This window comes from Natrix helvetica (assembly GCF_964273705.1).
Source record: "Natrix helvetica genome assembly, chromosome: 1".
In the NCBI taxonomy this organism is placed as follows: domain Eukaryota; kingdom Metazoa; phylum Chordata; class Lepidosauria; order Squamata; family Natricidae; genus Natrix; species Natrix helvetica.
Genome location: NC_138548.1, coordinates 248631781 through 248657167, shown reverse-complemented (window position 1 = coordinate 248657167; position 25387 = coordinate 248631781). Strand labels below are relative to the sequence as shown.

The 25387-nt window shown below is 42.9% G+C and overlaps 1 protein-coding gene across 3 annotated transcripts in view; it reads left to right on the top strand.

The window, feature by feature from the left end:
- RNF157 (ring finger protein 157) overlaps positions 1–25387 on the top strand; it is a 110723-nt gene that overhangs the window by 71304 nt on the left and 14032 nt on the right. The window contains exons 4-18 of one of the 3 annotated variants that reach the window (XM_081943575.1): positions 55–201; positions 3881–3998; positions 4376–4442; positions 6374–6417; positions 6823–6870; positions 7236–7307; positions 7634–7793; positions 8313–8425; positions 10670–10908; positions 16683–16788; positions 17567–17678; positions 18291–18475; positions 18973–19041; positions 21213–21261; positions 22746–22856. In XM_081943575.1, the coding sequence (XP_081799701.1) occupies positions 55–201; positions 3881–3998; positions 4376–4442; positions 6374–6417; positions 6823–6870; positions 7236–7307; positions 7634–7793; positions 8313–8425; positions 10670–10908; positions 16683–16788; positions 17567–17678; positions 18291–18475; positions 18973–19041; positions 21213–21261; positions 22746–22856 (1640 nt within the window). Of the gene's footprint in view, positions 1–54; positions 202–3880; positions 3999–4357; positions 4443–6373; positions 6418–6822; positions 6871–7235; positions 7308–7633; positions 7794–8312; positions 8426–10669; positions 10909–16682; positions 16789–17566; positions 17679–18290; positions 18476–18972; positions 19042–21212; positions 21262–22745; positions 22857–25387 lie in introns of all 3 variants that reach the window. The other 2 variants (XM_081943576.1, XM_081943574.1) reach the window with 2 other exon arrangements.

Below are 25387 nucleotides of genomic sequence, written 5' to 3'. Positions count from 1 at the left end.
TTGGATCTTCAGCATTTGTACCAAATGTATGGTTACTTTGTTCTGCTCTGTTAGATGCACAGAGGAAGTGAAGACTCCAGGCGAAGAAGTCAGCAAAGCGAAAGTCCAGTACAACGTAGAGTTCACGTTCGATACGGATGCACGGGTGGCCATAACCATTTATTATCAGGCCACTGAAGAATTTCAGAATGGAGTGGTGAGGTAAATCAAAGGAGAGCTGAGGAAAGGTATCACCTCATAGCTATCGTTGCTCATTGTTAGAGGAAACGTGGACAGGGCTGTCTGTTCAGGGAACTGCAAATTTGTATCCAAGATATATCCACGCAAAATGCTCTGATGACCTCTGCTGTTTTATATTAAGTAAAGGGCTGGAGTATCTACTGTAGGAAAGCTGGTAAGTCCACAGCTAATTGCCTCCTAGCATCAAGTTGTAGGAAAGGGGATAGAGGCAGGGGTGGGATTCAGCCGGTTCGGATCGGTTTGGGCGAACCAGATGCTAATTTTACATCTGGTTTGCCAAACCAGTAGTTGCAAGGACTGGCTGGCCCCGCCACCCCATCCCGCTCCTCACAGGATTTTCCATATGGCCCATTTTGGATGCCAGGTAAGTGCAGGTCCTATGTGGAGGCTCTGGGAAGGCAAAAAACGGGCCTCCTAGAAGTTCCGGAAGTTTGGAAACGGGCCTGTTTCTGGCATTCGGAGCCTGGGAGAGGCCATTTTCATACTCCCGGAGGTTTGAGAAAAGCCTCCGGAGCCTGGAGAGGGCAAAAACGCCCCCCCCCCCCGGTCCAGGAGGCTGAGTAGGCCATGCCCACCATGGCCACGCCCACCCAGCAACCGTTGCTAAAAAGTTTCAATCCCACCCCTGGATAGAGGTGCCAGATTTAAATTTCATTGGATATAAGAAAGGACTGTACCCATGTGTTGATAAAGAGCAACTAACTGCTTCAAGCAACTTCCTCCTAAGTATGTAATAGAGTTTGATCACGCCTGTTAGGTTCACAATCTAGGTAGCTTTCCACCAAATACGGTTCAAGTAGATTGATGTATGTGAGGTAAGAAGCCCGGTCCTATTAACTTCCATTTTGGTGTGCGATATTTGAAAAGAGTGTCTTATATGCGATCACAGCAACATTTTTCTTTTGGCCATATTTATAGGGAGAGTCTAGGTTCAGAAATTGTGCTGAATGAATGAAGTTTGAAAAATGTAAAAATTGGCAGCAGAATGGATAGGCACTATCATCCTCTTAAATTTACGTGCTGGCTAAACTCATGGAAGTTGCCTGAATGCTCCTTGTTGTCTTTTATCCCTTAGAAGTATGTTCCCTTACAGAGTTCTGAGAAACGAGTTCTCTCTAGTCTGCTGATCATCATTGCCAAAAAAAGAAAGAAAGAAAAAAGAAAGAAAAAGTCTTGCTTTGATATAACATGAAATTATAGCTGTCAATGGAATCTGCCATTCTATGAAGCCTAGCACTTCCACTCACAATGATGGCATTTTCTTGTAAAAGAATTGCATTTTTCTCAGCACTAAAATACTGCAGATTGAGTAAAAGTGAAAATGATATTATTTTCTAAGAGCACTCCTTTGAGCAGCACATTTTAACTCATGACGAGCAGCTGCACATTAGGGAACATTAATCCATGTGCCAAGAACCAGAGTATAGAAGGTTTTAAAATTTCCCAATATGTTTTGGATATATGGCATAAAATAAAGCAGCCCTATAATATTTTAAATCAACAATTATATATAAAAAATTAGAATTAACTTTACCTAATCAGAATGGCAAGTGTGCATTTGCTTGTTTGTATCTGGGCACAGATACAAACACGATGGCTCAATGGCTAAGACTCTGAGCTTGTTGATCAGAAAGATCGGCAGTTTGGTGGTTTGAATCCCTAGCACCGCATAACGGAGTGAGCTCCCGTTACTTGTCCCAGCTTCTGCCAACCTAGCAGTTCGAAAGCTCGTTAAAATGCAAGTAGAAAAATAGAAACCACCTTGGTGGGAAGGTAACAGGGCTCCTTGCGCCTTCGGCATTTAGTCATGCCAGCCACATGACCACGGATGTATCTTCGGATAGCGCTGGCTCTTTGGCTTTGAAACGGAGATGAGCACCGCCCCCTAGAGTTGGAAACAATTAACACATATGTGTGAAGGGAACCTTTACTCTTACCTATCTGTGCACATACATATACATACTTGTACTATGCACACCAGACATATAAAGAAAAATGAAAATAATTTCAGAAGGAAAATAATACTGCTAAGGACACTCCTCTCCCCCAAAAATAAGATACTGAAAAGTACAGTGTGGAAAATAAAGGCAGTTATAGTATACAAAATCCAGCAGTGTACAGCAACCAAAATATTCCACCGTTGGTACTTAATTACCACTTGCACACAGCTGGTAGGTAACTGACTAACAAAGCCTGGGGCATTAACGTTGTGTTCCAGTATTGGGTGAAGAAATGAGATACAGACTCATCAGAGAGGGAGGCTAGGAAGCCCAGGCTCAAAAGGACTTCACATTTAGATTTATCCTTTTTTAAAAAAAATCCTACAAAAATTAAGTCAGTTTATCTCTCTCTTTTGTTTCTATTCTGTGTTTTTCTGTGTTACTTCTACTATAATTAAGGGCTTCAGCAAGGGACTTGGCGCCACCCTCCCTGGATCTTTGATAGGGAACTGGGCACAAAATTCACACAAGTGACTTACATGGGCAGCTAACATACATGGAGAAAGCGGAGACAGGCATCAGGCTCAGAAATAGAAAAGTTTATACAGCTGAAGGAGCAACTGCACACAGCCTAGTTATTGCTTATTGCCGTATCTCTTTGGGAAGTTGGAATGCTGGAGAAGAAATCAGCCAAGCAGAGGTTAATGGCCCCATTTGAAAAGGTGATCTCCAAGGTTCTTGCAACAAATATGTGCCTGAATCGTAGCTTCGTGCTTTCCTGCCTTGTGGTGTGGCAGAATTTAGCTTAAAATGGCTTTTGAGGACCCTATGCCCCGTGAATTGGTTTGTGATGCATCACTGCAGATTCTGAAAACAGTGCTATTATGGAAGTGTTCATGGAAGCTACCTTAAATATACTGATGTTACAAAGATGCAAATAAGGGCCTCCTAATCAATCAGCATAGCTGGAAAACAAACGAAGGCTGCAGGTTGTATGGCCTTGAAAATAGGACCTCATATGACTATTTTCCATTTGAGAAATTGATAGTCTAATAAGCATGATAATAGCAAGTTAAAGGGGGAGTAACACAAAAATGAAAATGTGATATTGATATCATGCCTGAAAGAAGAGCTGTTTTCTGGGTGATATCTGCATTAGTTATATTAGTTTATGATAGCCAGTTCGGTGGAGTGGTTAAAAGTGCTGGTTAGAAGTTGTGAGACTTAAGTTCTAGTCTCGTCTTAGGCCCAGAAGATGGCTGAGTGACTTTGGGCCAGACATTCTCTCTCAGCCCTCGGAAGAAAGAATTGGCAAGCTATTTCTGAAAAATGTTGCTAAGAAAATTCCAGAGACTTGTTTTTGTAACCACCAAGAATCAAATTAACTGATAGGCCAATAACAACATTAATTGTTTAGGGGTGAATTTTTTTACAAATCTTTCAGTGGCTTAGTGATTCTTCAGAGCAGCATTGCAATTAAAGTGATAAAACAACTGTATCAATAAAATATATTACAGACGAGCAGAAATGATATATAACTTTATTGCTACAACAAGAAAAAAATTGGGTCAGTCAGAAGGTGGCTTTAAATGCTCTCTGAAGATGATGTTCCATATCTTGGAAGACCCCCTACTAGGTTGGGAAGATAAGAGCATTGTGTGGGATTGTTCACTCTGGGTTATCCACTTTTTTTCTTATAGTTATATCCCCAAGGAGAGCAGTTTACACTCCGAGACTGTCCATTATAAACGAGGTGTATGCCAGCAGTTCTGTTTGCCTTCCCATAGCATTGATCCCTCAGAATGGGCTGAAGAAGAGGTAAGGAAGAAGCATGCTTCAAAGAAATTAATAGTGAGAAATTACTTTTTTGAGCAATTCATCCTATTAGATTCATATTCCATCAGGGCCCGTGCATGCTGTACAAAATAGAGATCTTTATCGGGGGAACAAAATGTACTGTTTTACATTAATGGAGTAACACATGTACTGTATGTTTGTCTTTTTAAAAAGCAGAGTGTTTCCAGACAGTTTGTGCTAAATGAGGACTCCCCAGGTTGCCTGCATTTATAGTATTGCACACCTGTGGTAATGCTTGCTGGGCACATGAGTGGATTACTATAATTCTACTGATGCTACCAGTATTTTACTCTCTAAGATCACTTGCCTTTTTACTTCAGGCCTCTCATTCTTTGCAGCTGAGCTTTGATCTGGACCGCGAAATTTATCCCATGGTGGTTCTTGCAGTGGTAGATGAGGGAGATGGTAAGGATGCTCTTAAGGTTTACGTTCATGCTTTATTTATTTGTTTATTCTATTTGGTAAACAGTTTACTTTCTGTTCAAAGAAATTGTGGCAAGCAAGGTTTAAAAAAAAATTAGAAAATTAAAATTGAAAATTTAATCAGGCTGAGCAATAGCCTGGTAAAGAAGCTACATCTTTACACACTGTCTTAATTTTGGGAGATGTTGGACAAGGGATGTATTTCCTATGGATGTGTTTCGTTGCCTGGGAGCATGAAAAATAAGACCAAGGAATGCAGTGTGTTTTATCCCAGAACTTTCTGTCCAGTCCTCATGTTTTGGGGTAGCTCAATCCACTAATTTGCCTGTTGCAACATATGAGATCTCTTCTGCAACCCCTGAAATGGATCAAAATATTCTGGGGTAGACAATTTTGTACCACTAGAGCGTGTACACACACACACACACACACACACACACACACACACACACACCTCCTGAGGGTCTTAATGGCAAGAAAATCATTTTGGATTTTTAAATTTATCACAACTTGTCGTAGTTGCCTCTGATATTCAGTGGAATTTTAAAAGTACAGACATAATAGGATTTCTGTATTTTCTGCAGGCTAGCAGATTAGCTGTTGCATTTTGCATCAATTGCACTTCTAGGAATTTTCCAAAGAAAGCTCCAAGTAACTAGATTGCAGTAATCAAAACAGGAGTAAATCAAAGCAGGTAATAGCATTTCTGAAACTCTGTCTTAAAAAAGATTGTCCTAGCACACTAATCTTGGCTGTGCAAATGTGCTCCCTGCCATAGACATCACCCACAAATCCAGTGGAGATGAAGAAGTTCTCCCAACTGTGAACCTGCTCTATCAGAGGGTTTGCACTCCTATCTGAACTAGGGTGTATCTCAATTCCTTATTCAGTTTCGTACTTTACCAACGATACCACCATTTTGTCTGGATTTAATTTTAGAATGTTCTCCTTCAGCAGACTGTTACTGAACTGAACCAGCTTTGGTTGCTTACTCGGAGCTTGCTGAAAGGAGCAAGAGAAAAAAGTGTCAAATTATTAAGTTTATTAAACTTATATGCTGTCCCTCTCACTGATAAAATGGCCAAGCATCAGAGGTGATATTCTGCCGATTCGCCCCAGTTCGGAGGAACCAGTAGTGGCGGGAGGCTCCTGCCCAGACGTTATCACGGATGCTATGCGCAGAAGCGTCCCCTGTGTGCTCTCGTTTCCGAACTGGTATTGAAGATGATAGCATTTCATGCCCGCTAAGCATGCTACAACCCATTTGTCATGCTGCAAATGACTTCCTCCAGTGGTTTCATGTAGTTGTTGAATAGGATGTGTTCGAGATTGGATCCTGTAAGATGCTGCCATCCTCTCAGTCAAAGTACAAGATGATAAACCCTCAGCATCACTGGAACCACTATAGAGCCCAATCTTCTCTGAAAGCTCAGAAAGAATACCATGGTCAATGTATCAAAAATTGGTTACAGATCCAGGAGAATTAATGGGATCAGTCTTCTCAGACAGTTTCAAGTATAGACCTTTCATTAAGATGAATAAAGCAATTTCAGTACCATATCCCCATTGAAAGCTAAAGTGGAATGGGTGCAAATAACCAGCATCCTCCAGATGGTGATTGCATCGCGATAGGAAGCTGAATTGACATGTCTTGCAAGTTGCCACTGTACATTCTAAAAATTACTGCCGATTAAATTGATTCTCTGTCCTGTTGAATATCATTAGTAACTGAAACCTTTAGAAAGGAATCTGTAATGAACCATATATGTATATTTAATTACCCAGGTTATAATTGCGGTCAATTAAGACTACTACTATTAAGGACAACCGCAGGGGGAAAATGTAGCAGTCCACGTCGATTTCTGCAAAAGTTATGTATCATCCTGAACCTCAATTTTGATCTTGTCTTGCAGAGCATATGGGTCACTGCCATGTATTGCTGGCCACTTTTGAGAAGGTAAACATTGGGCTCTTGCTGATCCAATGTGCAAAATGCATGAATCCAAATTCCCATGTTGAATGTATGCAGGTTGAATCAATGTAATAAATGAAGTAAAATACATAGTTACAAGGTTAAAGATATATAATGAAGAACAGGAAGATAACACAACTACAGGGGTCTTTTTGAGCAGTGGTAATTTTGTAGAATAATGCTGGGTGAGTAAAAACGGTCTGAGTTAAAAGGAGAGCGATTGTTAAATTTTTGAAGAAAAAGGCAGGGATGATATGAATGGGAGACATTTTCTTTGTGGAGTACAATTGTGTTTTAGGGAGTGAGTTTCATCACACCTGTCCTCTGGGATTTCTTTTGATGGACTGTGACGTTGAAGTCCACCTGAACATTTGTATTTCTTCCTCTCAGCATGCGGATGGCGGCTTTTGTGTGAAACCCCTCAAACAGAAGCAAGTGGTGAGTGTGGGGCCGGTGGGATCAGGTTCTCTGTTTTCCCCCACGTACTAGTTCCTGTTCCTTTTTAGGGAAAGCTCCTTGTGCAGTGGCAAGGAATTTGATGGCCATCCAGCCCATTTCCAACAGCATTGGTTGCAATGAGCTTTTAACCAACCAGTGGATAGAAACCAAAGATGGTCATCAATTCATTGTAAGCAGTTTTCTCCTATTATGGAAAGGTGCCTGTTCAAGTTAGATTAATGCAGTTTATCACTGGGAAAGAAACAGAAAGAAGAAAATTGTTTCGCAGTCTTTCTTTCTGGAGTTTCGTATCCCCTTTTGACCCTTATTTTCCCACGTAATTTCAGTGTTGGTGCTTTTTCTAGGTGGATGGAGTGAGCTATCTCCTTCAGGAAATTTATGGGATAGAAAACAAATATAACACACAGGATTCAAAGGTGAGAACTAGAGCTAAATGTGGAGAATAATGTACATGTTGTACAAAGTCTCAACCAGATTGTCTGGAAGTTTCCATGTTAAAACCCTTCTCTCCCTCCCTCCCTCCTTCCCTTCCCTTCCTCCCTCCCTTTCCTCCCTCCCTCTCTTTTCTTCCTCCCTTCCTTTCTTCCTCCCTTCCCTCCCTCCCTCCCTTTCCTCCCTCCCTCTCTTTTCTTCCCTCCCTCCCTTCCTTTCTTCCTCCCTATCCTCCCTCCCTCCCTCCCATGAATTCACTATGGACACATGTTTGTAAGGACATGCATACCAGCAAGCTTTTCTAATCCAGGTGGCAGAGGATGAGGTGAGTGACAATAGTGCAGAGTGTGTAGTCTGCCTCTCCGACGTCCGAGACACCTTGATCTTACCTTGCCGCCATCTCTGTCTCTGCAACACTTGTGCTGACACTTTGCGCTATCAAGCTAACAATTGTCCCATCTGCAGATTACGTAAGTCCTAATCTTTTTTTTTTATATTAAGATTGGGTCCTCTCTGGAAGATCAGATGTATGTTTGATCCTCTCACTTTGAGAAATGAGCAATTGCCTACACCCGAGATAGGCTGAGATTATTTAATTTTTAACAACCAACTACCGTGTTTCCCCGAAAATAGGATCTTATTTTCTTTTGACCCCCAAAATATTCACTGGCTGCTGCTGTGTTGCAATATTTTTGGGGAGGTCTTATTATTTTTGAGGTGCAGGAGGCGGCGAGCATGGTCATCTCATGGCTGCTGTTGTGTTGCAATATTTTTGGGGAGGGCTTATTTTAGCGCATGCACTCAAAAGCTCCATTGCCTTATTATCCCAGGGAAACAGGGTATCAGAAGGATAATGCAGCCAACTGTGATCATATTTGACTAGTATTTTAGTGGTCACAGTCACCTATTATCTTGGGTGGTTTTTCAGAGAGATTTTTAACTGAATTTAAAATGTCCTTCTCCATCCTTCTCCCATTTCTTCCTCACAGCATTTCGGGCCTTGCTACAGATCAGAGCCATGAGGAAAAAAATGGGACCCCTCTCCCCCACCAACTTCAACCCCATCATTGCATCTCAGACATCCGATTCAGAGGAACATTCAGTGAGTATGGGTGGATTGATTGTTCAGATGCTGATCTTATTCCGTCTTGGCTGAGATGGTCTTCTGGGCTGCTCATTCTTTTTGGGAGAAGAGTTGAGCACCATGAAGCCTTTTCCCCCCACTTCCACCTTTTCTGTAGAGGAGTAATCCAGAAAGAAATGCCACTGACAATGAAGTTGTAATGACATTAGAACTGGAAATGGCAAGCCCAGATCTTATCCAAATCCGCCGAAAAACTCTGAAAACAAATAAGAACCAATTCAAGCAGTATTTATTGTGACCTGCTTGTGTTTGAGAAGAAGGACCATATTTGAATGGACTTTTCTGTATTTCCTTTCCAGTCCATGTCCATTGCATGTGTAAAAGTGTGAAAAAAGAATAGACTTAAGATACCTTCATTGTGCAGAACGAGAATCAATTGCACAACTGTACTATCCTACCAAATTAATTATACCAAAGTATGAGAGACAATAGAGTAGTAGCAAATTTCAGAGGCATAGTATTTTTCACAACTATGGAAGAAAAAATGTTTGTTTAAACATTTTAATTTGTACAAGTGCTAAAGAAAAAAGAAGCAAAAAAAATCCTCCTTGGGATTTTTAAAACAGTGAAAAGGCAAAATATATTTTCTAAAAATAAATATGAAAAAAAAATACCATCTTTTCTCCAGGTTGCTCAGGGAGCGTAACAGTCATTCCCCAAGCAGAATCAAGCTAGTAAACATGATGCGCCAGAAGCGGGAACCCAGGAGCTAGAGAACTTGCCGGCATCTTGGCAGATGAGATGATTAAGGCAATTGCTTGCGCCATATTTTAATGTGCATCCACACTTAAGCACAGATCCAGTATGAAGTTTAGGGGAGAACTAGAATATCTCAATAACTAAGTTGCAATATTGAAAGCCAGCCGGTAAGGCATTTTAAATTATAGTGATTCAGCCTGCAAATGATATTGTTCAGTGATCCTCCTTATTTACTGATTCGTCTTTAAACAAATGTGCATTTAAAAAAACTTGATGCTGGGAAAGAGAATTCTAGCCTAATCTTATTCAATCCACTTTTGGGGAAATGCATAGAACATTTCTACAGAAGTGGCTTGTATCATCTGTAGAAATATGAGTCAAGAATTTTTCTGCAGAAGGAGTGAGCTAAGTCTTTATTTTTATGGCAAAAGTATAGAAGAGTGTGACCACAAAGATCTTTTTTATTTATGTTCAGAAAGACTGTGTTTTGTGTGCATGTGTTTTTCTTCCTGAGTGTTTATCCTTTTTCAGGTCATAATCTTTTCTACCAGCTAAAATATTTCAAGCTAAGAAATCCAAATTACTTGGCTTAGAATAAAGAGCTTAAACTAGGCAACTATTAATTAATTATTACATGCCATGACCAAGGCACAGCAAAAAAAACATCAAAAAAGATAATAATTGCAAATCAATTCAGTAAAGATAGCTCAAGCCCCAGTAACCAGTTATGAAAGAGAGAGAGAGAGAGGGAGGGAGGGAGGGAGGGAGGGAGAGAGAGAGAGAGAGAGAGAGAGAATGAGAATGTGAATTTACTGACACAGAACTCTCAGCTAAAAAAAGAATAGGGTTGAAAAGCTAAAGCCTTTACTAACCCAGTAATCTCTCTATATAAAAATGGCTATATGTGTGTTTGTGTGTATGTTCCAGCATAACTCTGGAACACTTCGAGCAATTTCAACCAAACTTGATACACAGATGACTTACTCTCTGGAAACAAATAATGTGGGGGGTAAGATACCCCTAATACCCCTCAGTGTGTGTGTTCTGTTAAGATACAGCCTGTTGTGCCTTAAAATGGCTTCTACTGTACTATAAATGGCTTCTACTGTACAGCACAGTGGAGTTGCTAGGGTAATGGCTTCACAGTACTCCACAAGGGGGCTCCCTCTGGTAAGGGGGAAAATCCAACATTAGAAATTATGTTTGGTCTGGACATTTCCCCCCTATAAATAAATATCTGGGCAACACTAGGTTATCAGCTAGTGCAGATTAAAGATTTTTAACTTCCCTTTAAAAGCAATCCGATTTCTACCGTGCTGAAGAGAACTCTGTTCCAGAGTGGCAGGGCCACTCCTCTTCCATCAGGGATCCTGGTCTCTCTTTCTATTTTGTGTACTCTTTGAGAGTTTTCTGAGCTTTCTGTTCTGTCTTGAGCTTCCTGGTAAACAGTTCCTGCTGCTTAAGAATAACCTCTCTTTCTCATACCTTTCTCTGTCCCTCAAGTCTTCAGAAAACATCCCTCCTGGCTATGAGGTGGTCTCCTTGCTGGAAGCCCTTAATGGGCCTCTCACTCCATCCCCAGCAGCCCTTCCAGTCCGTGTGCTTGGGGACAACCATGTGTCAGGCATGCTACCCACATATGGCAGTGACAGCCACTTGCCTCCCATCCAGACACTGCCTTCCCTTGAACGCTTATCAGATTGTGGCAGTCAAGGACATACATTAAAGAAGAGCCTGTCCAAGTAAGTGACCTCTTGTCATTTCCCTCTTGTACAAGAGTAAATGAGCTGCAGGCAGTAGAACCTTATGGCCAATACCCTATTCCTTAAGTCTGTTTGGTCAATCCTTTGGTCAACAATCTTTCCAGATTCAGATTCATATGGTTTTGCTTGGTGTCCCTCAGACAATTATTTGATTATTATTGTAATTTTTAAAAGGCTAGGTTCTCATTGGAGAACATAGATCTCATGAATGCAGGGGTGGGCTTCAAAAATTTTAGCAAGGGGTTCTCTGCCTGGTTGCTGGGTGGGCGTGGCCATGGTGGGCGTGGCCTAGTCAGCCTCCTGTACCACAATGTGTGGGGGGGGGAGTTTTTGCCCTCCCCGGGTTCCAGAGGTTTTCCTTGAGCCTCCAGGAGGGCGAAAACAGCCTCCCCAGATTCCAGAGGCCTCTTATTTGCTCTCCCTGTTAGATCTGGGCAACGAGAGACAGACTGCGGACACGAAGTGACTTAACAGCTCTTTATTAATAGTAGTAATGATCCAGCTTGCTCTGTGGTCGGAGGGTTCCCCTTTTATAGGGATCGGGTACGCCCCTCGACCAATCAGAACGATACCTGTTTCCCGCTGTAGCAGCGGACCAGAGGGGAGACTTACTACGATATATGCTAATATCTAACACCCCTCCCCTCCTAGATGGAACGTTGCGGTAGGTAACATAGTCTTTTAGGTATGTGGGTGTTTGTCTTGCTCGGGAGGAGTGTCGTAGTTCGGGTTGGTTAGAAGTGGTTGCAGGATCGGGTGCTTTTCCTGTTTCACGTTCGGGAGGTTTTGTGCCTTCGTTGCTAAGGCGTTCTGGAGTCTGCTCGGTTGCGTTGTCTGGGGCTTGCTCTGCTTCGTGCGTGTTTTCCTGTTCCAAGCTTGGTTCGCAGGTGTCGTAGTTTTCTATGATGGGGCTCTCGCGTGGCTGACTTTCTGTAGGCAGGGAAATCTCGTCTTCGTTTCGAAGGTCTGAGTGTGCTAGGCGACCCCGAAGTTGATCGATGTGCCTTTTCCAGTTCCGCCCATCTTCTAGTTCCAGCAGATACGATCGTGGACCCGTGATGCCAATGACCTTTGCCGGCATCCACAATGTTCCCCCTGCATAGTTGTGGGCGTATACTGAATCCCCTATGCTGAAAGACCGAATTTTGCTTGTGGAGTCTGGGGGAGCTGTGGCAGAGTAATTTGGGTGAAGACGGTCCAGGTGAGACCGTAGACGGCGGCCCATGAGTAGTTCAGCGGGACTCCTACCCGTCGTTGCGCTTGGGGTAATATGCTGAATTAGGAGGTAATGGTCAATGCGTGTTTGCCAATCACCTGGACCCATCCTAGCGAGGGCCTCTTTTGCGAATCGCACCATTCTCTCCGCCTGTCCGTTTGATGCCGGATGGAATGGCGCGACTAGGGCATGCCGAATTCCCTGACCTGCTAAAAACGTTTCGAAATGCATGGCCGTGAATTGGGGCCCGTTATCGGAGACTAGGAGGTCGGGCAGGCCATGAGTGGCGAAAAGTCGCCGTAGAACCTTAATGACTGCCTCTGCCGTGGTTGAAGTCATTAGGACTACATCTAGCCATTTTGAGTATGCATCCACAACTATAAGGAAAGTCTGACCTTGGAATGGCCCTGCGAAGTCGATGTGTATTCGCGACCAGGGTGCTTTAGGTTTCTCCCATTCTGTGGCGGGCGCTTCCGGGGGTGCTGGTCTCGATTCCTGGCATGGGTCGCAAGTGGCCACCCACTCCTCTATTTCTTTGTCCATGTTTGGCCACCAAACGTAACTTCTTGCTAACGCCTTCATTCTAACAATCCCCGGATGACCCACATGTAAAGCATCTAATACATTCCTACGTAAAACATACGGAATAACAACTCGATCCCCCCACAATAAACAACCTTGTAACACTGAGAGTTCGTCCCGTTTTGACCAAAACATTTTGAATTCCGGGCCCACGTTTCCTTTCGGCCACCCCCTCCAAACCCAAGTTTGAACTTGCTTTATTACATTGTCTTTAGAGGAGAACCTTGCAACGTCATATGAAGAAACCGGTCCAGAGTCCAAACAGTCAATGAGCAATACCGGTACTTCTGGAGTGGGGTCTGGCAGAATGTCAGGTAATGGGCAACAGCTGAGTGCGTCTGCGTGTCCGAGAGTGGAGCCCAGTCGATGAATCAATTTGTATGAATACGCAGCCAGGAAAACAGTCCACCTGGTCATGCGTGGAGAAAGGGAGACCGGGGTGGGGCGGTTTCCCGCCAAAAGTCCCAACAACGGTTTGTGATCTGTAATTAGTTCAAAATCGCGGCCGTAGAGGTATTCGTGGAAACGCTTTACTCCAGCTACAGCAGCCAGCGCTTCCCTGTCCATTTGGCTGTAATTCCTTTCGGCCGATGAAAGAGTTCTGGAGTAGAAGGCGATGGGTGCTTCTTTTCCGTCGGGCATCCTGTGGCTGAGGACTGCTCCAACTCCGAAGGGTGATGCGTCGCAGGTCAATACCAGCGGTAGGGTCTGGCTGTATTGAACAAGCAGTGAGTCAGTGGTGAGCAGGCGCTTTACCCCGGCGAAAGCTGCAGCTTCGGATCGTCCCCATTTCCATGGTGCGTTCCTCTGGAGTAGACGGTGTAGTGGCTCAGCAACGGTCGCCTTCTGCCTCAGAAAAACGCTGTAGAAGTTAAGTAATCCGAGGAAGGCCTGCAACTCGGTCTGATTTCGTGGTGTGGGGGCATCCTGGATCGCCTTAATTTTCTTTGAAGTGGGGTATATTCCCTGACCATCGATTCTATAACCCAGGAATTCTACGCTAGGCACGTTAATTTGGCATTTTTCCTTTTTAAGGCGGAGACCCTTTTCTCTGATTCTGGCCAAAACAGTTCTGACTCTTTTATTTAATTGCTCCTCGTTTGCAGCGGACACCAAGATGTCATCAAAATAGGGGACGACTCCCGGTATCCCTTGCAAAAGTCGTTCCATGACGCTCTGGAACAATCCTGGGGCAATGCTCACGCCGAATTGTAGCCGGTTGCATTTGAATGCTCCTCTATGCGTCACTATAGTTTGGGCCTCCGCTGTGGCGCTATCAACTGGCAGTTGCTGGTAAGCTTGTGCCATGTCTAACTTAGCAAATACCTTTCCTGGCCCCAACGAGTGCAATAAGTGCTGTACTACAGGCACAGGATATGCGCTCTGTTGTAGCGCGACATTAATTGTGCATTTATAGTCCGCGCAGATGCGGACTGATCCGTCTGGTTTGACTGGGGTCACGATGGGTGTTTCCCAGCGCGTGTGATCTACCGGCTCAAGGATTCCTTGCTCCACTAACTTATCTATTTCCTTATCTATTTTTGGGCGGAGTGCAAAAGGCACTCGTCTCGGTTTAATTCGGATTGGCGCCACTTTAGGGTCTAAATTGAATGATATTGGTTTACCCACATACTTACCAAGACCGGGGCTGAACACATCCTCGAACTCCTTAAAAATCTGTTCAGCACTGCTGTTTCTCACGGCGTTAATTCCAGTGACTTCTAACCCCAGGGCTTCAAACCAATCAAGCCCCAGAAGGTTCTGTAATGGTGCGCTGGCGATGGTCACGGGCAGCTGGGCTTCGATGTCCTTGAAACGGATGTGGAATGTGCCTTGGCCCACGATGGGGACTTGGTTCCCCTGGTAGTCTCGCAGCAGGACGTCTGGAGCGCGTAGTTGGCTCTTTCTGAGGCTAGGGATAGCCTGTTTCATGGATGCCCATGAAATGATCGTCAGGGTCGATCCTGTGTCAACTTCTAGCTCGCAGGGTGAGCCCTCCAAGAGGACTGTGACTCTCAGCCTTTTTGGCCGCTTAGGGCGGACCTGATGTATTGTGGTGAGATACGTTCGCAACTCCTCTCTCTGGGTCAACTCTATCTCATCGTCTACATCCTGAAAATACTCTCGTTGAGCGTCTTGATAGAACGCTCTTTCAGCTCTTTGTGTGTATTCTCTCTGGGGATGCGCTCGCTCAGCTCCTTGTGAGTAATCTCTCTGGGGATACGCTCGCTCAGCTCTTTGGGAATTTTCTCTCTGGGTATACACTTGTGGATTTCTCTCTGGGCGCCCTTTCTGATCCCGCCAAGCCCCTGGGTTGGGCTTCTGTTGGCGGTACATGGGTGGCTGCCATGAGGCAGGGACTCCGCTCCGGCACACTCGTGTGATGTGCCCAAGTTTGTTGCAGTGCGAACAAACAACGTTCCTGAACCTACAAGTAGACCTGGGGTGATTCCCTCCGCAACTTGCGCAGGGCGGCAAGCGGGATCCGGGTCTCCCCCCAGGCCTCATGTGACTGCTCCGCATCAGGTGACTGTCCTCGAACTCGGGATCCTCGTAGGCGGGGCTTGTGTCCTCGTAGTGAACTTTGGTGTGTCTTGACGCTGGCTGGTCAGTGTTGAACCCGCGTTGAATTGTCTCCGCTGATCTGTCTGCTGCTTCTGAAGCTCTTGCCTCCTCGAGTACAATCTGTAGGCTTAAATTGGTTTTTGCTAACAGCCGCTTTTGTAGGGAAATGTCTCTCAGCCCGCTAACGAGTCGATCCATAATCTGCTCATCCAGGTCTCTGAATCCACAATGTGTGGCTGCTTTACGTAGGGCTGCAACATATTGGTTGATAGATTCTCCCGCCTTCTGGTTCCTCGTGTTGAACGCTTGGCGGCAAACATGGCGGGAAGGTTTTGGCGCGTAATGAGTCTGTAGGGCCTGTTGCAACGTCGCCCATGATACTGCCTGTATTGGAGTAGGCGCGGTGAGGTCTCTGGCCGTATTGAAGACTTCCTTTCCGCAGTAGCCGAGGAAAATGTTTTTCTTCCTTGCGTCGGTGATCCCCGTGTATTCGTTCGCTTCGAGGAAACACTCGAAACGAATCATGAAGGCTTCCCATTCGTCGTTTTCTGGGTCGAAAGGAGCGGGGGGAGCATGCATCGCCATCTTCTCTGTTTGAATTTGCCGCGCTGCGGTGATCTGATATGGCGGCCGGAATTTCTGCCGAATTCCTGGGCTGGATCAAATCCGGAGATTCTGGAGGTAGCGTTCTTCGTCCTATCTGCCTCTCGATCCCACCTTCGTCGCCAATGTTAGATCTGGGCAACGAGAGACAGACTGCGGACACGAAGTGACTTAACAGCTCTTTATTAATAGTAGTAATGATCCAGCTTGCTCTGTGGTCGGAGGGTTCCCCTTTTATAGGGATCGGGTACGCCCCTCGACCAATCAGAACGATACCTGTTTCCCGCTGTAGCAGCGGACCAGAGGGGAGACTTACTACGATATATGCTAATATCTAACACCCCCTGTGCCTCTGCGTGTGCCCTGCACTTACCTGCATCCAAAAAGGGCTGTGTGAAGACTCTTGGGAGGGGCGGGTTGGGGTGGGCAGGGTCAGCCAAGAGTGGGATTTGGGAGTTCTCCGGATTGCACAGAATCTTAGCTAGAGGTTCTCCTGAACCCCTGCAAATTCCCAAAAGCCCATCCCTGCATGAATGTCTAGGCATTTCAGTTTTCTTAAAGAAGTAATAATTTAAAAAATGGTGAGGACCCATGAATGTCATTGAGTATTGTTGTAGATGCAAGTATCATTCACAGGTGCCTGTGAAGCCTATCCACTAGATTTATTAATGTATCTAACTAGCTCTTAATGGAGTCTTCTGTAGCATTTTTGAAGACCCCCATTCCCTCATTCTAATTTGTGTGTTTTCTACAAAGGAGTTACATTTAGTTTGTGTGTTTTCACCAGGTCAATCTCACAAAATTCCTCCGTATTACATGAAGAAGAGGATAAGGCTTGTAGTGAATCTGAAGTCAGGATTTCCCAAAGGAAGTCTCCCTGTCCTCGTGGAGAGGTGATTCTTTTAAAATTCCTATTATTAATATTATTCAATATTACTTGAGCCTAACTGCTGCTCACTTTTTTCCTCCTGCAGACCTACAGTATAGAAGATACATTAGGGAAAGGAAGATTTTTCCCTTTGCATATAAAGGAGTTAAATCTGCAAGCATGTTAGTGAATTTAAACTTGGAAAAGAATCAGAGGTGCTTGCAAATATCTACCTTGAAAGAGAACTGAACTTTACAAGCTCTGGAATTCCTCTCACCTCAGTTAAAATTGTTTTGCCAGATACAAAAATGCTGAGTAAAACCTTTGTTGGTTAGGGGTAATGAAGATTTGCTATCTGAAAGTGATAGGACTTTGGTTACTCTCTGTACCCACAGGCGGTAGCACATAACACCCCTCTTAAAATTGTTCTACTCTAATGAAATAGATTTGGGTTAGAGTGTAACATTTTATAAGACTGATCTTGAAAAGGTGACATTTTCCAGTGCTTCAGTTGGTTTGGGAAAATGACTCAAGATCTTCCAAATTTTCTTCTTGTCCTCACATCTTTCTTAATTTAAAGCTATCTTGGGGAAATCTACCAGTTTCCCTTTATGTCCTTCAGAATTCTCAGTAATGCCCATGTTGGCTGGTTAGTTCTAGAAGAGAAAACCATGTATAATGAAAGTGTCCTAGTTAGCGTAAACTAATATAGTGGTCAAACTGAGTGACTGAGTTGGATCCAGTTTGTAATACTTACTTCATAATAGTTTTTCATTATAGATTATGGTTTCCCTGTTTTTCAGGATTGTGGTGTGACACCTGAAAGCGAAAATCTCACCCTATCCTCCTCAGGAGCAATAGATCCATCTTCATGCACAGGAACACCCCTTTCCTCTACCATTTCTTCTCCAGAAGGTATAGTAGAAAAGGTGTTTCTAATCTTTTTTCTTTCCTCCAGTTTAATGCAAGTTGAATTTTTCTGCCTTTGACTCAGTGTTGATTTTTGGAGACTGCCTTACTAGTCCTTGCAGTTTTCTTAACAAGCTAAAGGACCTGCCTCACATCCACTCTATAACCTACTTCCAAATAAATGATTTTGCATATGTGCTGCCTATATGTCCCGTAATCCAGGATATTATGTTCATTGACTGATGAAAAGCTATGCTATTGCATTTGTTAAGAAGTTTGCGGGTCACTTCATCTGTAAGATTTTGAGGTGGACAAACTTTTTTATGAACTGTCCAGAGACAATTCAGCAGAAGCTAGATATAATATCTTATCTTATTGACTATATTCTGAGACCAGCAGCACAAGAAATGCAATTGTTTAGAGCAAAACCACCACTGAAACGTGGGCACTCATAAATACTTCTGGCTGAGTGGTTTTTTCTTAAAGTTCACCCCACCATTCCAGCAAATGATGCTCAAGTTTGCACATAGTGAAATGCAAATACTACTGTAGCAAGGGTGGCTCCTCTAACATCTCTCTCTAACTCTGCCTTATCTGCCACCTCCCTTCTTCCCTTAGATCCTGTTAGTAGCAGTCTCGCTCAGTCAGTCATGTCTATGGCCTCCTCCCAAAGTCAGCACTCCGAAATCAGCACAGATACCATGTCTTCCATGTCAGGTTCCTACGTAGCCCCCGGCACGGAAGAAGATGGAGACATGGCTGCATCCCCTGCTGTTGTCAGTGAGGTACCTTCAGAAGGAGATGTAAGTAGATCAAACTCCAGACTAATCAAGGGACGAGCAGCAGCAGAAGCTGCAATACAGGGGGATGAAAAAAATGCTCCTGATTTGATGCAAGCAAACATATTCAGGCAAATTACTTCATAATGCTTGTCACTTTTAAAAGAAATCCCCACATAGTGGGTTTCTTTTTTTAATAGTCCGGTACATGTTTTGAATGGAGTTTGAGTGGCCACATCTAACATTCAAGACAGTTGCCCAAAAGGTGTCTGTAGCCACCATGTCATTTGCCCTGGGAACAGCACAAACTTGATTCCTGGAAAATCATCTCCGTATCTTTTCAAATGCCTCCTTTTCATTCAGGGAGGAAGTAAAGAAGTAAATTAGCATTTCAGAAAGACAAACAATGTTTGGTTATGTTTGGGTTGGTCCTACTGGTGTGATTTGGTAGATTATGTTTTGTCCATATAGGATACTATTTGCCCATAAACATTTTTCAGTTTTCTCTTCTTTTTTCTTAGTCAACTCCTGTTGAGTCTTCTCCTGATGGAAATTTTGTCAGTATCTCAGCAGAGGAACGAGATGCGGAGGTAAAGTTCTATATGTGAGAGCTTGGATAGTGAGGTCTGTCTCTGAGCCATAGTTTTTATTTGTATGCAAAATCTTTTTTAACAACATACTACAAGGCAAAACACAAAGCAAGTGGAAACCATGGGGCAAAGTAAAACAGTAAAGCCCACAAAAATGTAGATTAGATAGCTAGGAATCATTCTTAGGACTAGGACCCAGATGGTATTCCAGGTTAAAGCAACGAGGAGTTGATCTAAATAATGTGAGTCATTCACAGAACAACAAGATGCAGGAAATACTCTGGATCAATAAAAGAACAGTTTGGCCCGACTCAGCGCCGCGGTGGCTCAGTGACTAAGACGCTGAGCTTGTCGATCAGAAAGGTCAGCAGTTCAGCAGTTCGAATCCCTAGAGCCACGTAACGGAGTGAGTTCCCGTTACTTGTCCCAGCTTCTGCCAACCTAGAAGTTTGAAAGCATGTAAAAAATGCAAGTAGAAAAATAGGGACCACCTTTGGTGGGAAGGTAACAGCATTCCATGCACCTTCGGCATTTAGTCATGCCGGCCACATGACCATGGAGACGTCTTCGGACAGCGCTGGCTCTTTGGCTTTGAAACGGAATGAGCATTGCCCCCTAGAGTCGAGAATGACTAGCATATATGTGTGAGGGGAACCTTTACCTTTACCTTGGCCTGACTCAGGCATTCTCAATTTCATTTCTCCAAATATGTTATGACTATGATTCTGAGAATTCCCAGGTAGCAAGTCTGTTATTCATACTGATTTTAAATTCTGGAAGTTGTAATCTCTGTTTGTTTGGAAGAAGTACATAGCATCCCACCAGAGATCCAGATGGCTCCTGCTAGCTTTTTGTTAGGCACTAAAGATTTGGCTGTTTCCCAAAGCATTTAGGCTGGGAAGTTGTGAACTCTGCTGGCAGGTTAGTTGTAATTGTTCTGGGAAATGATTTTTACCATCTTGGACATTTGGATTGTTAAAATAATTTTTTTGTTTTTAATTTTTATATACTGCTCAGAGTTATAGGATGGGCAGCCATATAAATTGTGTAGATAAATTAGGAAGCAAGCAAACAAACAAGCTAGTATGGAGAAACTCGATATACTTAGACTGGATTACTGTGGCCAGAGTGCTTAGCTGAGCCTATTATAGAAACAGAGAAAACTGATGGCAGAAAAAGACCTAGTGGTCCATTGAGTCTGCCCTTTGTTTTTTGTCTTTTCTTTTTATTAACTATTATTTTTATATTGTATTCATTCAAACAAGCAAGATAATTTCTTGCCCGTGGGTGTTTTATCGAACTGTTCCTTTTGGCCTAGTCTAAATTACTGCCTCACACTACTAAAAGTTTGCATTGTGCTTTGTGCAAAAAAAAAAAAAAAAGACTATCTACAGGCCAGCATTTGATCTGTTATTTCAAACTTTATCATTTGGAATTGTACATCCGACTCAGAAAATGTTCTGTATGCTTTTTAAAGGAGGTACTTGCAAAAGGATTAGCCACATTATAGCTTCCCCAATCACCTTCAGAGGACAGAATGCTGTGGAAATATTAATATCATCCTTTGTTGTTAGTTGTGAAGTCGTGTCTGACCCATCGCAACCCCATGGACAACGTTCCTCCAGGCCTTCCTGCCCTCTACCATCCTCTGGAGTCCATTTAAGCTCACGCCTACTGCTTCAGTGACTCCATCCTCATTCTCTGTCGTCCCCTTCTTCTTTTGCCCTCAGTCTTTCCCAGCATTAGACTCTCCTCCATTCAGACCTTTTTTCTCATTAGATGGCCAAAGTACTTGAGTTTCATCTTCAGGATCTGGCCTTCTAAAGAGCAGTCAGGGTTGATCTCCTCTAGGACTGACTGGTGTGATTGCCTAGCAGTCCAAGGGACTCTCAGGAGTCTTCTCCAGCACCATAGTTCAAAGGCCTCAATTCTTTGGCGCTCAGCCTTTCTTATGGTCCAACCTTCACAGCCATACATTGCAACTGGGAAAACCATAGCCTTGACTATACGCACTTTTGTTATGTCTCTGCTTTTTAATATGTCTCTGCTTTTTAATATGCTGTCTAGATTTGCCATAGCTTTCCAGGAAATATCATCTTTACTACATGGTGAATCATTGATTTGTATATTCACACCTTATATATGTGTGTGTGTGTTTTTTTTTTTGGCAGGGGAATGATGTCAGGGAAGAAGAGGATGCCTCTCCCACACAGGAAGATGGTAACACAGAATACAGCATTGCTTCATGCCCCATGTTGGTTCTCTTTCACATCTAGCACAGCCAGGGAAAGAAGACAGAGCTGAGGCACATTTTCATGAGGAAAGAGCAGAGCTGAGGCAACATTGCTTTGGGGCAATTTCAGTTTGCTAACTGAATTGCTATAGTTTGAAGCGAAAGGCCTTTCTTAAAATGAGCAGGTAGAAGAAATTTGAATACATGGAAAATTTAAAGAGTTGTGCCAGTTCTCCTTGTTTAATTATCAGGAAAAATGGGCAAATGAAGTTGTTTCTTACTGGCAATAAATCAGCAAATTATTTTTGACTCCAATTGTCTGAAAGTTACCAGGGTTGGAATAATATCCCCATTCGACATTTCATTGCTGAAATTCAATGACTATATTCTCAGATTTTCTTGAGACTATTTAAAAGTTGGGAAAGTTATTGTTGCTGTTAATATTATTTAAAATAATTTGGTGTTTCCTTTTGAGGCAATCCCCCCTACGTGTTTCAGCTTTGGTTTCATTCTGTAGTCTAAATTAGATCTGAATATTAGCAAGAAACATTTTCAGGTTATCTAAATTCTTATGAAGGTAAATCATATTAAAATGAACTCTAAGGTTGATTAGATCCCTGCTCGTTGTCAGCAAAGTCAGAAATGCTTCACATTGATGAATGTTATCGGGCAGTATACAAATGGGGAATCCCCCTTTTATTTTTTTAAGCATAGGTTTTGTTTTATTTTTAAAATTTGTCCAAACCTTCAACAACAGTGGTGTACACAAATAGACCCTTACCATGAGTTTTATTTTTCTCTTGGCGTCTTGCCCAGAATAATGAAACCCATAGCCTTGGGGAAGATGCTGTGATTTCTCAGAGCCGTTTGAATAAACCTTCCTGGAGAAAGGATTGTATCCTATCTGGCTCTGCCATCTTGTTACAACAAGAGTATGTTTTGATTGTTCAGAATATTCCATAGACGCCAGCCAGAGACAACTTAAACCACGAAATAGATGCTTTCCTTGAGCTTTCTCTGGTGCTATGACTGGTTTATTTGATACCTTTACATACAAGATCAAATATCTCCCTCTGTGCCATTTATATTTCCATATTGGCAAGAGTGTCCTTGAAACAGGAAGTGAAAATGGAGGTGGTGGAGGAAACCAGCCACAATAGCTTTTGGCCGCTGCATCCCCATCTCTTATTGTCCACTCTCTACCTTAGTCCCCCTTGACCTGAGGTCTTCCAGATATGTAGAGACTTCAGTCCTCAGAATTCCCAACTAGCGGAGACTGTAATTGGGGATTTGGGGATTTGAAATTTCAACAGACCTGGAGGTAGCAGGTTGGAGAAGGCTGCTCTACCTTTTTGGCCACTGTTGAGGTTTTCTTCATTTCTGAAGTGTGTGATGTTTTCTGCTGCCTTAAAGAGGAGCAGAATTAAACCAAAGCCTCACCCCCTCTCTAACTGCATTAACTCCTTTGCAGGCCAAAGGACAGGCGCATACCTAGGTATGGAGTGTGACAATAACAATGACATTGGCAACGCAAGCGTGAAAGGTCTGGATAATAAGGTGTGCTCTGAGGCCCGCTTACCTGGTGAGTGGCTGTCTGCTGAACATGAACTTTGAAGGGAGGTGGGAGGACAGTTTCTCATATATCCCTCCTCTGCTTTAAATCCCGCCACCACCTGAGAGATGTCAGCCTTTAATCACAGTATATGAGTCATACAGTGTAGGGAAATGGATAGGAAGGAGAATGCTATTTTGTGTGGCATCTTCCTGATACTTAAAACCACTCTCTCTTGTCTCCCTCCCCTGCCCAACTCTGCCTACGTCACACCTAGATCATAAAGATAAAGGTCAGATTTCCTAAATATAATGCAAATTTCTAAGGTGGCTTTCTTCAATGAATGCTGATAATTGCAGTTTCAGTACCTTCTGGGAAACTGCTTAGAATACCTTAACCCTTCAGTCTCTAGTTTTTGCAGACTGTGAGAGCCATGTTTAATAAATTGCATCATTGGTGGTATCCTTTTTTACTTCCTGCTGTTTGCCCCTTGTCCTGCTTTTCCCTTCTCTCATTCTTTTCACAATCATTTCTCTCTCTTAAACTTCTTTAAATCCAAGAAAATAAAAAGGGTGATACTAGCGTCACAGCTGGTTTTGGATCAGGCTATAAACTACCCAATCTCAGTTTGCCTGGCACTTTCACATAGTTACAGTTTTCAGAATACTTTGGAGGGAAGACACAAATTTAGAAGCAATTTAAGTGTGTCGTTTGAAGATGACTACACCCATTTGCTATAAGAAATAGGTTGGGTAGTTAGATTTGAGCCCAAGCCTGATCAAAGTCAAAGTTCTTCCCAGCAAGAGTTAAAGGCTAAAGGTTAAAGGTTAAGAAGCAATCTAGCGAGGTCTATAGAAATAGAAGACAAAGTCTTCTACAGGCAGATAGTTCCAGTAGGTAGAAAAGGAACTTCTTGGGTTCTTATTTTAGAAAACCTAGTTCAGCTTTCCCATCCTGGAATCCTTTGGAAGTAATTTCAGCTCCAGTAATCCCCATACCATAACCATACGAGTACGAGCTACGGAAGTATAGCTGAAAATTTGAAGGGAAGGGAAATCCATTTGATAGTGTCTATTTCATTCAGTCAATGAAATGACCAATTTTTACTTTCCTAGCATAAGAAGAACTGATTACTGCCATCTCCCCAGCTTATTTTATGTCTGTCTAGAAGTCCTTAGATTTCTTTTTATCCTTACGCATAGGAAGCTCAATAATGACAGATAATGAGCAGACATGAGCAAAATTTCCTCAGAGACCTGTTTAGTATCCTTTGGTGAAGCCCCAACATCATAACCCCAACTTTAGTTGGTTACTAATTCTCGGTATGTTTTGTTTCTTCTCTTTCCTCTTTCGTTGGATTTCATCAGTGTGAAAGTTCATGTTCACTCTGTGCCAACACAGTACCAGTTTTTCTTTTTCCTTAGCCCATGCTCCCATTCCTTCATTTTCTCTATGTTGTTGAATGGTTATAAACTTTACTGACTGTCCTTTTATGGGTCTGGAAGAAACTGAAATGTGGATTGAATTGATATGTTAACAATGCCACTGTCAAGGACTGGTTAGTTCCCCCCCCCTTTTTTTTTTTTAAAAAGCATTTTTGGTTTTTAACACTGCCCAATTTTGCATTCGTAACTTCCTTAGATTTCAATTAGATAAATATACCTAAACTTTCTTTGGTGTGTACCTCACATTTTTAAAACAGAGTTGCACCAGACCCTTTCCATCAGTTCAGTAAAATTGCCATCATTTCAAAAACCATGGCAACCTATTCCTTGCTTATTTCGCCTTCCCCAAAGTTTCAAGGCTTCCTCTTTCTTGGTTGGTATAATAATTCAATGCGGTTGAAAGGAGTGCTTTCTTCATCCTTGATTTCCTTACATAGCTACTAGCGAGCTAAATCTCTTTTCCTATTGTCATCTTGTCTCTCTTCCTAATTTATTCCATTTGGGAAACTTTGTGGGCAATCCAGGGTTTGCTGTGCCAACTACATATGTGCCCGCTGATAAGAGACCTGCAACAATAGTTACAATATCCTCTATCTACTAGAGCAGGAATCACTTAAACACAGGCATATGCAAGATCAATTCAAGATGAAAAAAAGATGTTCTTTGGAATATTACTTGTAAAGATATATTAATTACATACCTGCATACAGAACCACACACATTCTCTCTCGCTGTGTGTCTCTGCCTCCTCTCTCCTCCTCCCTGCCTCTCCCCCCTCTTTCTCTCCCTTCCTCCCTGCCTCTCCTTCCCTCTTCTCTCCCTCCTCTTTCTCTCCCTCCCTTCCTCCATATCTCCCCCTCTCTTTCTCCCTCTCTCCCTCCCTCCCTCTCTCTCTCACACACACACATACACACAAACACGTTTAGAACTGAGTAAATCCTAACCAAATGTCAAGGTAAATACAATTTAATATGAACTCATGACCCTTCCAGTTGTAATTTTTTTTAAATGGTTGCAATCCTGCTTGAGTTGCACAGATAGTTGAGCAGCTTAATATCAGCTATTAATAATCAGTAGTAAAGTACTTGGCTTTTCAAAGACTGTCTCTGAACCAAA